General features: G+C 43.0%; 1 protein-coding gene across 1 annotated transcript; it reads left to right on the top strand.

Moving 5' to 3' along the window:
• Positions 1-2,839: 2,839 nt before the first annotated feature.
• On the top strand, positions 2,840-11,337 carry LOC137272901 (uncharacterized). The gene is made up of 8 exons (XM_067805321.1): positions 2,840-3,161; positions 4,271-4,493; positions 5,546-5,704; positions 6,841-7,007; positions 7,976-8,086; positions 8,547-8,679; positions 9,909-10,106; positions 11,012-11,337. The coding sequence occupies exons 1-8, from the start codon at positions 2,916-2,918 to the stop codon at positions 11,290-11,292; spliced, it is 1,518 nt and encodes a 505-aa protein (XP_067661422.1). The 5' UTR covers positions 2,840-2,915; the 3' UTR covers positions 11,293-11,337.
• Positions 11,338-13,710: the final 2,373 nt, after the last annotated feature.

Genomic DNA, 13,710 nt, shown 5'->3' with positions numbered 1-13,710 from the left:
TAGTTACCATAAGGTAATATTTCCGTGCAAACTGGCATCTTTGAATATTAACAAAAACTGTTGACAGTGTTGTTACGTGTCCCAGTGTGCATCACCCGGAAGCGACCGTACGGAAAATAGCACTTCGGAATCGTTCGGGTACAAACCTTTTCGAGGTAAAAGGCACAGGTATGTGCTAATGTCCACTTTCGCGATTTGGTCAGCTGTGTTCTTACTGGCCAATCTCAAAGGTTCCTTGACACGACCTCCAACTAGGGTTTGTCAGACTCAGCGGAGGAGTGTAACGAATAATACTGATACTAAGTTTACTTAGACTGACCTATGGGTATTCAAGGTAAATGCCGTGAAACTAGCTCAGGATTGCTTGCCACAACCGACTGTTTTAAAGGGAACAAAATAATATTTCACGGTTAAATTTATAAATAACCGTTAGATGCGTTGAAGTACATATTGCAACTGATATCTAAGCGTTTTACATTTTGAATGCACCCTCAAGGTTCTGTGCATACTGTTTGGCATCTGATAGACTTGTCCAAAGCTTCACATTCTGGACTGATGGTGTCAAGGTCGTGATCAGGGTGTTTTAAAAACCATGTTTATGAAGGAAATTGTCGATAATTTCAGTAGCTGTATCCACCCTTTGGACTAGAATTTTAGCTCAAGCAGAGAAAGAGTTGGTAATGCATGCATATTCTCTGATTTTCATGTAATGAAACTATTTTTGTGCTGTTCTATGTATTGATGGTCGTAATGTGATATTTTAGATAATTTATTATCCATTTTTGTGTTGTTCTACTGACCAGTGTATCAATAAACCAAATAATGAAATTACTTTTACTCGACTGATATTATTTTGAAGACTAAATTCAACTGACTGCCGTATACCTTTCACAATGATATCTTAAAAAGTTACGCACGTACGCCCGCACACCTTATTGTGCTATGTGCATGCGGTTATAATTCGTGACCGCTGGAGCCAATTAAACTTTTTATTTGTCCGTTTAGGAATATATCTGGAATATTGTGCACGGATCCTGTTTCATTTAAGTGCATATTTGGATTCTATTGTAACATTTCACACATCTACCTGTGCTTGTGGAGCAGTGGTCACATGCTCCCCGAATATCGACTAGGATTTACCGGGCGCTTCAAATGGTGTCAACTGCGTCACTGGACCAATACGTCGGTAGCGACCAGAACTGGGATAGCTACCAGGGACGGATACATCTTTTTGAGTGGGGTGGGAGATGGGGCGGTGCACAATTAATTTTCAGTCGGATTGTGGGTTACAACACAGAGTGCCGTGTTCTTTTTTAGGAGAGTTTCAATGGTCATTTAATAAACGTTCTGGACAAAAGTGGGGCTGTGCACCCCTGCGCCCACCTCTGGACTCGCTTATGACTATCAAGGTGACTTTTAACTACCATAAATCGCCTTAGGTGTTAGTGTTTGCCGGGAGCAGTAGTCCGACTGCTACATACGTCGATGCAAGAAGCGTTTCAAATTGTCACCGGCATCAGTCTAAGAAACAGAAGACTGACACTGTGAACATCAAATTACGCAGGTGGGGTACTGTGACATGCAGCAAGTAAGCGAGCTTGACCGTCCAGTTCCGTTTGTATAGCCTCTTGCTCGAGGCCATTTCTAACCAGAATTTCAGGGGTAGATATGTAGATTCCTTATCAGTAAGTAAGCACACATGTGCCGCGTGAGGATAGTTCATTGAACATGTAACAAATATATATTTGAGCAAACAAAAATCTCGTCAAAGAATAATGAAGAGTCTGTTATCGAAAATTGTTAGGAATCGAGAATTATCCATCCCAAAGCAATGTAATTCTTGTGATTTTGATTAATTCTTTTGACATTCAGGCTAAAATTATTTTCGTGCTACTATTAAGGATATATATTCTGTATTAGAAGGTATATCAGGTATGTCTGTTTTACTGTTCAGTATAAAAGATTTAAACATTGCACCCAGAATCATTTTGCGGACCTGCGGACTAAGGGAGGTAACTGCATAGAAATCAATTCGCCTGCCATGTACACCTTGATAAACAAGGATATAAAACACAACTGTATTACTGAAACACAGCTCTTTTTTTGGCTTTAGTATTTTCAAACATCTCGGAGATTTCATTTCATTTACACAAAAATACCCCAGGAAAGGAGAGAATATAGAAAAAAAAAACCCAACCTCAAATCAAAACATAAACGAAATAACCCAAACCCACAATAATGTATAAATCTCATCTGGAATTGACTGAAAATGCCAAATCACTCTGAGGCTGCTTTTGAGAGTGCACTGCACTATACGTGAGTGAGTTCGTGCTGAACACAGTTGTACTGTGTACGTCAAACCGTCCTCTCAGGCACTGTAATACGCTATACAGTGTTGTATTAACACTCTGTGCACTGATGTATTTCTTGGAAGAAAAGTACGGCCATGGGGATGTGACACCACACAGGTGCGCGTTGGTTTCACCGAAGCGGTAAACGTCTGGTAATCTTAAGTGGCTCTCTTCCCACGTCAGTGAGTGAGTCAAGTTTTAGCAATATTTCAGCGGGGGACACCAGATATAGGCGTCACACAATATAACAATGTGGGCAATCGAACCAAGGCCTTCGGCGTGACGAGTGAACGCCTTAACCACTAGGCTACCCCTCCATCATTAAGCTGACACCCCGTAATATAAATGAAATACAACTCACGTGAGCCACTGCACTGAGGATGCGTGAACTCGTAAACTTTGAACCATAAAAATTGCATTTTAAACATTACAGTGCTAAATTATGCAACCCTCCCGATTGGTCCAGGTACCCTTGTATAATAATCTTTAAAGATAAGTCTTATCTGTTCTGCGTTCTTGTATCTAGAGTTTAAGACCTAGGCCGCGTTCTCCCAGACACTTACCATGTTTGCGCTGTTTCTGCTGTTGTCGCTGCTCCAATATGGGGGCACATTTGACCCTGGATGTAGCTTCATGAATGGTCAGTGTGTGTACAGTGTCAAACTCGGACACGAGGGTCAGTGCGACACTCAGACAACGGCCGCCACCACCGCCTCTACTTCCTGCTGTGCCGCTGTACAAAATGACGTCACGTTGATGAAGGCGTCTATGGCCTTGATGACGAAGAAGATTGAAGAGCTTGAGAATACGGTAGGTGATATTGTAAGACAATCCGAGATTTACAGTTGCAAGATCGAACAACTTTAGAGTACGGCTTGTAGGTTATAGTATGAGGCAGTACGCGACATACAGTGACTCACCTTGTGCGATAGGTTGATGGTTGTACGTGTTGAACGATGCTCAGTTTCAGAGCACGCTGGTAGACAATACATAGGCAGAGTTGACAGATTCAGACTACGGTAAGTTATAGGAAGACCTTGTAGGCGACATACGGTGATCATTTTTAGAGTACAGTAAGTTATATTCGACTACGTGAAGTGAGTGCAGTCTTTCAGAATACCGTAAACAGGTTCCAAAGAGCCTAAAAATAGAACAGAGGTTAACATTTTTCACGAATGATGTGCACAGACCACTGAATATCTGTGTATGGCATCAGGTGTTTGCATGTTAATCTAAAAACAACGATCAACCGGTACAAGATACCGTCTCATTTTGTTTTTTTCACATGCGTATCAACGTTTTCTTGGAGAAAGACTTTTCTGTTTTGCCCTTATAAGAGGCATTGCCTCACACACTGTTTTTTGAACAGTTTGAACGTTAATACATGTATATAACTTCCTAGCCTAGTGGTGAAGACGCTCTCTCCTCACGCGGAGGCCTGGGTCCGTGCCCACACATGGACAGCGTGTAAAGCCCTATTTTTCTCGTCCTCCGCCGTGATGTTGCTGGACCATCGCGGGGTAAAACTAAACTCACTCACTCACATTCATAAGCGTCGCAAGTTTGAGGTCCAGTATGTGATATATAGGTTAACTGCAGGAAACCTAATACTATTTCGTAGAAATCTCTGTTGGTTTTGAATTACAACAACATTTGATGATACCAGGTGTTCTTGAACAGGGTACCCTATCCATTCGTTTCCACGAGGGAGCTAAATTTTACATTGGCGTTGTCTATGAGAAAGTGCACGAACACTACCACGAATTCCTGTCTCTGTCGACCGAGGTCGACCGCTTATTAGACAGTGCGTTAATTAGTAAACGTAGTCGGATAATAAAAAGCAGGGTCGGGTTCTATTCCCGTACAGTAATAAACATATTCTTTACATTAGAAAGTTCACATTATGGGCATAATTTCAGGCTGGTGTGAACGCTACCTCTCCCAACAAACGCAACATCGTTGATGAGGTGCAGAAAGCTCTGTTAGAGAAGGAGTCGCAGATCGACAACATAACAAAACAAACATCCGCTGAAATAGCGCGTCTACAGAACGAGCTTGACGCTTGCAGACGGAGGCCAGGTTGCATTGGTCGTCCACGTTCGACCACCACCGCTACCCCGACTGCAACTACTTCAACACCAAGTGGGTTGTATTTTAAGTTCACTGTAACTGGGTAGCCTAGTGGTTAAAACGTTCGCTTCTCACGCCGAAGAACCAGGTTCGATTCCCCATGGGTAAAATGTTTGAAGGCCATTTTATATTTCCGGAATATTGCTAAAAGCAGCCTAAAAACCCAACTTACTCACTGGATCACGGACTTATATTACAGCATGATGGTACAACCGAATACTAGTAAATACTACTGGGATTAACCTAGTGGGTAAAGCGTTCGCTCGTCACGCGAATGCCGGAGTTCGATTCCCCACATGGCTACAATGTGTGAAACCCATTTACGGTATCCTTTGCCGTACTATTATTGAAACATTGTTAGAGGCGACGTAAAACCATACTCACTCACTTGTAAATACTAACATTTTTTTAGATACATAGCCACTGCTACTCAGTTTTGTTCACACCGCACGTTGCAGCTTCGATACTGATGGCTGTCATAAAACTAGATTCCATAATTAAAAAATCTGTCGGACGTAGGCTGTATGTTTCGTATTTATTTGTTAATAATATAATTATTTTTCAATGCTACTTTTAGACGTTAAACCAATTAAACATCGTGCGACATACTGAGACTTATATCCACTGAAAACAAGTTTGAATAAAAAATTTGCATGGTTACTACTCTTATGGCTTTAACACAATAACCATGCTCTTCGAAATAATTATTCGTTACTCCCATCAGTGCAGGAGACCCGGTAGAGCGGTGAGATAGCATAGCGGTTAAAACGTTCGCTCGTCACATCCAAGACACGGGGTCGATTCCCCACATGGGTAACGTGTGAAGCCCATTTTTGATGTCCCCCGCCTTGATGTTGGCTGGAATATTGCTAAAAGCGGCGTAAAACTAAATTCACTTACTCACTTTCTCAGAAGCGACCTGGTTGTCTTATGCGCCACGAATCGCTATGCAGAGTTACTTAGCTTGGATGTACCTGGACATGTTTTCACCACAGATGCCTGACACGTGATATTTTCAGCTTGAGTATAAACGCTTGAAGACATAATTTATTATTTCACGACAGTCAACACTTACTACCACGCCACCTACTGCGACTTTGAGAACATCGACAACTGTGGGTACAACCAGTCCAGCAAAGCCTTGTCGAAATGGTACCGTGGAGAGGGGAAAAGAACCTCCCTTACAGGGCCTCTGAGTGACCACACGCTGGGCACTCCTGGTGGTAAGGAAGATTGTGATTGGTACATTTTGACACCTTGTCGAAATAAATCAGTCTTAGTACAAATCAAAGGTCCGTTTAGATCTTTTATCCGTGAGCATATCATAGTTTTTAGATGTCGTTTGAAAGATCAAACATCGGTTTCACGATGCATCAATCATTGTATGTGTTTTCTTCATGCATTTTAAACAAAATGCTTTGATGTCAATCTTGTCAAGTAAGTAACTAAATATGTTTTTATTACATGACTTTTTTGACGGAGGACTATGTTCCTATAATAGCATTCAATTTTTGTCATATAAATTGTTGTTTTTGGTTTGTCACCATGCCCGAGGTAACAGACTTAAGCAAGTCTAAACCGACAGCGACAGTGACCTCTGGCCTTCCAACCTTGCCGGATTCAATGAAGAAAATGTGCCGTCATGGAAATAGTTTGTTTATGCTCGTATTTGGATATTGTTTTGTCACCACTGAAGTCAACACAGTTTCAGAGAAATCCAGACATGTGTCATTTCGACGAATGATAAGAACTATACTGATCTACAAAAGAAAGTATACACCTTTTTCGAGGGTGAAGGGTGGGGGGATGGATCTGAGCATTATGATTAGCACGTACGTTTTAAAAGTTGTGATACGTCACAATTAAAACGCATTTAAAATTATTTATGTTACGTTTTGGAAAGCAATTCCAACAGTACTAGATCTTTCTTTTGTAAGTCAGTGAATGAGTGGGTGAGTGAGTTTAGATTTATGCCGCGCTCAGCAATATTCAAGCCAACTGCGGTGATCTGTAAATAATCGAGTCTGGACCAGACACTTCAATGATCAGCATCATGATCATCGATCTGCGCCAATGGGAACAGATGACGTGTGTCAACCAAGTCAGCGATGTTGACCACCCGATCCCGATGGTCGCCTCGTACGACAAGCATAGTCGCCTTTCATGGCAAGCATGAGTTGGTGAAGGCCTATTCTACCCCGGACCTTCACGGGTCTTAAGCCAGCGAATGTTCGAAAACAGGACATTTCCGTATACCCAGCCTTCTCGCTATCAGTAGTTTTCTCATTTCCCCATCCATCTATTGTCATAACATACAATGATATTTAATTTGAAACGTATGAATAAAACAATGTTCCAGGGACATACCTGTACATAGATACATATAAATCGGCTCAGTGGTATGCACCTAAGACAATCAGCGCTATCATTGAGTCGCCTATGTTCACCCCGTCGCCTAACTATTGCATACGGTTCTGGTACAACATGTATGGCAAAAACATCGAGGATCTCAACGTCTATGCCAAGGTTAGCATTTGAAAATATGTTGAACCTTCTCATACATGTGGCGTCGTGGTTTAGAGCCGGGAATATGGGAGAGCAGGGTAGGGCAATTTCGTTTGTTTCCCCCTCAGTGGAATATGAGAAGTAGGCAGGAATATACTTTATGATTCCATATTTTATCTCAATTATGACTCGGGTGATAATTATTGTATCAGAATTTTCTGAGAACGTTGAAGACCCCTCTACCCTACCCTCAAACATATCCGTGTGACTTCTGGAACATCACCAAATCTTGACTGTGGTGTAGTATGCCAGAGGTTCTCTACCTTACCACCGACGTACACTTAAAATATACATTTCATCTCATGTAATATCCATCTATTTACAACTGAATCTACTATTTTGATGTATATTATAAGTTGTTCACTGGTCGCGAGGGGACTGTTCTCAGAAGACCATGGACCCCGAGGGACCAGTGAATAACGTATTTATCTTACCTGAATGTTAATTTTGAACTGTTTGGAGCGCTTCAGTTGAATGCGAGGCGAATCGCCATTTTGTAGACGACACAAGGTAAACAGATCAATCCCTTCCATCTATTTTCAATCGCAAAACATCGGTAATTTCCGTGCTTGATGCGTGAGTCAATGTTAGTCGAGATGAAAAAGTACTACCATGAAGCAGCAGAAGAGTTGTGGTACATTGAAAATAATATATCGCCTGTGAAGCGGGGTACATTGAAAATAATAGAATAGCGCTTAGCCAATGAGAAAGTGACATTCATGTGTCAGGTAAGATAATGGAGACTGTCCACCCTACCCAGCGTCAAACATTTACACACGTCTCCTTTTGGAATGTTACCAAAGACTTTAGTTCACTGTGGTGTAATATACTGTATACCCAAACCCAAAACATACATAACACATTTCCACTGGCATATACCCTCAGAACTAAATCATATGTGGTGTAGTATATCACTAGTTGTACAACAGGTTGGAAGTGGTCTTGGCTATCCAATATGGACGCGTTCCAAGGGCAACGCCATCGAGTGGAAGATGGGCGAAGTGGGCATTGGGTCGGAATACACCTCAAGACCATTTCATGTAGGTAACACACAGCGGTTGGCTGAATGTAAACTGGGTATTGTGTTTGTCAGCTCAAAACAGACCAACGAAACGTGCTAAGCTAAAAGCTGTTGTTTATAATTTGATCGATAGCTTAGATTGATAAAATGATATAGTCAAGTACTTGCAGTGTTCGAAAGACACGCCGAAGATCCAGGTTTGACTCCCAACATGGGTACAATGTGGGAAACCCACTTCTGGTGTACCATGCTGTGATGTTGACAAAACATCGCCTATGTTCTGGGCGCTCGTAGTGTGTGAAGCACAATAAACAGGTGGTCGAAATTATGAGCAACGGTCAACGGCATCGAGTCACGGTGTAACTACGTTGACCATCATTCCACTTAGCGGCCATTGTATCCACCTGATCAACATTGTAGGATGCCATACAATGCAGCAAGCATGACATCGTTTGTTGTTTTATCAACTATATTCTCAGGTTGTGTTTGAGGCAACATCACGCAGTTACAAGACAAAGCCACAGAGCACATACCGTTACGATCCCGACTACCACGACACGCTTGGCAACATCGCGCTTGACGACGTCCTCGTCTACAACACAACCTGTACCAGTAAGCTGTGTTTTATCAATCGATTGAACCACGCTAATCATTGATAATCAGGGTTTACATCTGTTTTGCAGACGAAGGTACCCATTAGTAGTTCCACAGATAACTATAAAGGTTAATCACCATTTTGTTACTATGTCATTTCGCATTTAACTGTAGATGTAAGCATGTGAGTGATGCATTCCTTATATGAGATGTGCGGTGGACTACACAGACAGGACAAAGGCAGGACACACACAGTGCACAGTCTCAAAAGTGGCCGATCAGTTACAGGACATAGACAGGACACGTGCAGACACAGACATGACACAATTAGGACATAGAATCTAAACCTGGTGGAGCCAGGTCAGTTACAGGACACAGACAAGACGCAGACTCAGAATTGGCAGAGTCAGGTCAGTTACACAGGAAACCGACAGACACAGACTCAAACCTGGTGGAGCTAGATCAGTTACACACACAGACGCAGACCACGATAGAGATGTGGGCAATATGAGGTCAGGCCATAGTGATAGCCCGGAGGCACGTCACAGTCACCTCTCATTGCAGGTCCTGGAACAGTCTGGACACAACCAGGCCCTAAAGTAGACACGACTGACACAATCAGAAAAACACAGTTGGGACACTGACACATATCAGGACACCGTATCGACACACCCAGGGCACTGACACAGTCAGTAAAGAATATGGACGCACCCGGGGAAGAGACAAAGCCAGGAACAGTATCGACACAATCAGGAAAGTGATACGATCGGGACAGAGTATCACCACAACCAGGACACTGACACATATCAGGACATAGTATCGACACACCTAGTCAGGTGACACAGCCAGGAAATAATATCGACACAATCAGTAAAGTGAAACAATCAGGGCACAATATCGACACACTCAGGGAAGTGACACAGCCAAAAAACAACAACAACACACCCAAGAAATGACACGGCCAGGAAACAATATCGACACAGATAGGGAATTGATGCAATCAGGACACAGTATCGACACAACCAGCACACTGACACAATCGGGACACATTAAGGACACGGCTGCGACACTGACACAGCCAAAACACAGCCACTACTGAACATATCACACACTGATATAGCCAAGCCATAGGTTAAAACTAACACGCCAACAACACAGAGAAGGTCAGGACAGAGCTCGGTGGAGGTAACTTGATGGCGTCATGTAGCCAAGATCCCACGTATTCATGACCTTCACCTTGCTTCCAGGTCTTCCCCAGTGCCCTCCTGGTTCATTCATGCGGATAGGGAACGACAGCCGGTCCTGCTACTCCTTCCACACATCGGCTGTGTTTTGGATCACAGGCCAAGTGAACTGTAAAGAAGAGAATGCGCTATCCCATTTAGTTGCCATCAACTCAAAGGAGGAACAGGATTTCCTGGTGAACGTCATCAAGAGCAGTCCAGGTAACGACAAATTACTTCAGAGTGAGTGAGTGAGTGAGTGAGTGAGTGAGTGAGTAGCTTTGTCGATATTATTTCCTGGCTGTGTCACCTGACTAGGTGTGTCGATACTATGTCCTGATGTGTGTCAGTGTCCTGGTTGTGGTGATACTCTGTCCCGATCGTATCACTTTCCTGATTGTGTCGATACTGTTCCTGGCTTTGTCTTCTCCCCGGGTGCGTCCATATTCTTTACTGACTGTGTCAGTGCCCTGGGTGTGTCGATACTGTGTCCTGATATGTGTCAGTGTCCCAACTGTGTTTTTCTGATTGTGTCAGTCGACTTAAAATGGCATGATAGCCAGAATAAATAATCGCTGATTTTGCGTCACCACGTGCCACTGGTAGGTGTGTTACACATCTGAGTGAGTTTTGTGGCGCTTTTAGAACCAACCACCACCAAGTATGTACCTTCATTCGCAGTGCCATTTGTTGCCCATTGGTTAAAGCGTCCTTTCGTCAGGCTAAGAACCCGGGTTGGATTCCCCTTACAGCATTTTTGCCGTTCCCGCTGTGATTTTGCTGGTATATCACTAAAACAGCGTAAACGTACTCACTATCTTAACTGGACTAAATAAAACCGGAATAATGAGAAAAATATGGCACCGGTTCTGCACAAAATGCCGTCTGCTTGAAAATACACATTAAGCAGAAGTCATGATGCTAAATACATTGTATTGAAAATGTAGTCAATAGCTTGATTTATTCTTTCAGAAATCTTACTCATTCAGATTCAACTGCAGCTGTTCTTTGCAGATGTCTCTACCCGGGCAGAAGTTTCTGATTTAGCAGTAGAACCTTAAACAATAAGCAAAGCAAAGGAAAACGAAAATATGGATTGAAATTTCACTTTGTGTTTCGTCAAATAGCCTTGACTGCTGCCGGCATGGGTGGCTTCTACACTTCGGGCAACGACGAGTTGATCGAGAAGACCTTTCAATGGACGGGGTCAGAGCTTTCCCGCAACATTACCTACACCAATTGGTACCCGGGGCAACCAAACAACGTGGGTGGCGTTCAGCATTGCTTACTGATGGAGTATCCTACTGCGGACTACCAGTGGGGAGATGTCGAGTGTAACACTGCACACCCCTACATCTGCGAAGTGGACCTGCCCAATGCTGTGCACCAGCCAGGGACGTCAAAGTGAAGTGTGGAGGATATAAATAAAATAAAGTCAGAATTTCACTTAATATATTTAGTACTTGTATATGACTTCAACGGGATTGGTATAGTTTTGAAGTATATTCGATTGTTGTTTAACAGTCAGCAGTGTTTTAGATATGGCTGTCATCCATTGATCAACAGCATGAGCATCGATCTCCGAAACTGGGATAGGGTGACATGTGTCAGCCAAGTCAGTGAGTCTGCCCTGATCCCGTTAGTCGTCTCCCACGACAAGCATGGGTTAAATTTCTGAAGACAAATCTAACCCGGATCTTCACAGGTCGAAGTAACTTGGAACAGCATATATGAACATATATGAATGTACACTTAGAAAGTGGGCAGATATAGGCATGTTGTATTGGGGAGTAGACTTTCTCAGTAAAGTACAGATTCTAGTACTTTGCGGGCTAAAGTGCCATCCAGGATTCGAATCCACACTTTCCCACAGTCAGGCCCCTAGTCGCCTGCACCCAAAGTCAGCCCTCTAACCCACTCAGCCACTGCGACTTTACAGATGGCACTCAACCCAACAAAAGATTCTGTACTTAACTCAGAAAGTCTAATTCCAAATGTTACATGTGTTACTACTTAGATATACACGAGCATTGTTCAAGCGCCACCCACTGTTTTGGCTATGTGGAGTAGTCTAGTGCTTAAAACGTTCCCTCGCCATGGTTGCAATGTTTGAAGTTCATGTCTGGTGTCTCCAAAACCGTGGCACATGCACGGGTTGATGAAGATTACTAGTCACAGCAAAAGTACGCGCTGCAGGAAAATGTAATATTTTAAAGCTGATTTCCTTGTAACAAAACTGTTTTCAAGGAGTAAAAGAATATTGAAAAGTCTTGATTATCTTGATTGTATGCAAGCCTCCATGTCAAGGCAATGGTATTCTTGTGACTTGATTAATCCCTTTGAATTTGAGGCAATCCAATACTAGCAATCTCGTGGTGACGAAGATGTTCATTCTGATATATGCAGTCATGTCTGTTTCACTTAAAAGTTTTGAGCATTGATTCCGCTTTGGCCAATACGGACTAAGGTAGATAGCTCCACTGACTCTAGCTCGTCACACACACTCTCAGATATACAGTCACTGGATAGAAGTGAGTTTGTAGCGGTGTGACGTTACGGAATTTCCTGATTTTGTATCTCAGATTTAAAGCTCAAAAACTTTATGAACTGAAATGGTACTCATAATAATAATAATTGCTGTGTGCACCTGCTCATTGGTGCCTTACACGATAGAAGTCACTTTGCTTCAGTTGAAAAGAAATGTTTTCAGTTTTCTCTTAAAGGTTGGGAGAGAGTCACCGTTGTCGAGGGGGACCGTGTTCCACAGGGTAGGAGCTGCGACTGAGAAGGCACGATCTCCAGCCTTTGTCGAAGTTGACGGTAGATGGGTGGTAGACCGATAGAAGATCCTTTAAATAAGCGGGTGATGATTCAGCAGTAAGGGTGCTGTATGTCAAGACGAGTAACTTGAAGCTGGCCCGATGTCTGATGGGCAACCATCGTAGATCTCTGAGGACTGGCGTAATGTGACCTTTCTGGAGCGGCTGACGATACCAGCTGCCTTGTTCTGAACTCTCTGTAAGTGAGAGATTACGCCAGATCCAAACAAAAGAGCGTTACAGTAGTCAAGTCTGCTTGTTACTTGAGACTGAATTAAAATCTTACAAGTTTCATCGTCGAGGTACTTTCGGAGTTTGCTGATGTTGGCGATATGAAAGTTTGCTGCTTTGACTGTATTCAGTCCCTGATGTTTACCTGACATTGTTCCATCCATGACAACGCCCAGGTTTTTGACAGTTGTAGCTGGGGCATCATGAATCTTGTCCACAGATAGGTTGGTGGTGACTGGAATCTTGGCGAGCTGTTGTTGTGTACCAAACATGATGAATTCTGGTTTATCCTTATTAAGGTAATTATTAAGGGCAGGTAATTAGCAGACATCCAATCATGAACATCGGTAATGCAGTCTTGTATGTTTTGGATTCCTGTGCTTATATTTGATGGTCTTACCGCCACGTATAACTGCTGATCGTATCCATGGAAGTAAAGGAGTGACCCCAGATGATGTTCCCAGGTGGCTGGATATAGCATGTTAACAAAACAGAACCTAATACGGAACCTTGCGGGAACCTTGTTTGAGGAGTTGCGGGGCTAATGTTACACCGTCCACTTGCACATGCACGGATCGATTTCTCCAGTGAGACTCAATCCAGATAAAAATCCAGACATGCCAAATGTGTGTTTTAGTCTAGACACAAGGATGTTGTGACAGATGGAGTCAAAGGCGCCGGGGAGGTCTAGGAGGACGAGAAGCACGATCTCTTTGCGGTCAATGGCTCGGAGTATATCATTTTGTACTCTCACAAGGGCTGTTTCAGTGCTGTGA

This window comes from Haliotis asinina, chromosome 2 (genome assembly GCF_037392515.1).
Source record: "Haliotis asinina isolate JCU_RB_2024 chromosome 2, JCU_Hal_asi_v2, whole genome shotgun sequence".
NCBI lineage: Eukaryota > Metazoa > Mollusca > Gastropoda > Lepetellida > Haliotidae > Haliotis > Haliotis asinina.
Note: the sequence above shows the minus strand (reverse complement) of the source record. Positions and strands in the feature narration are given on the sequence as shown.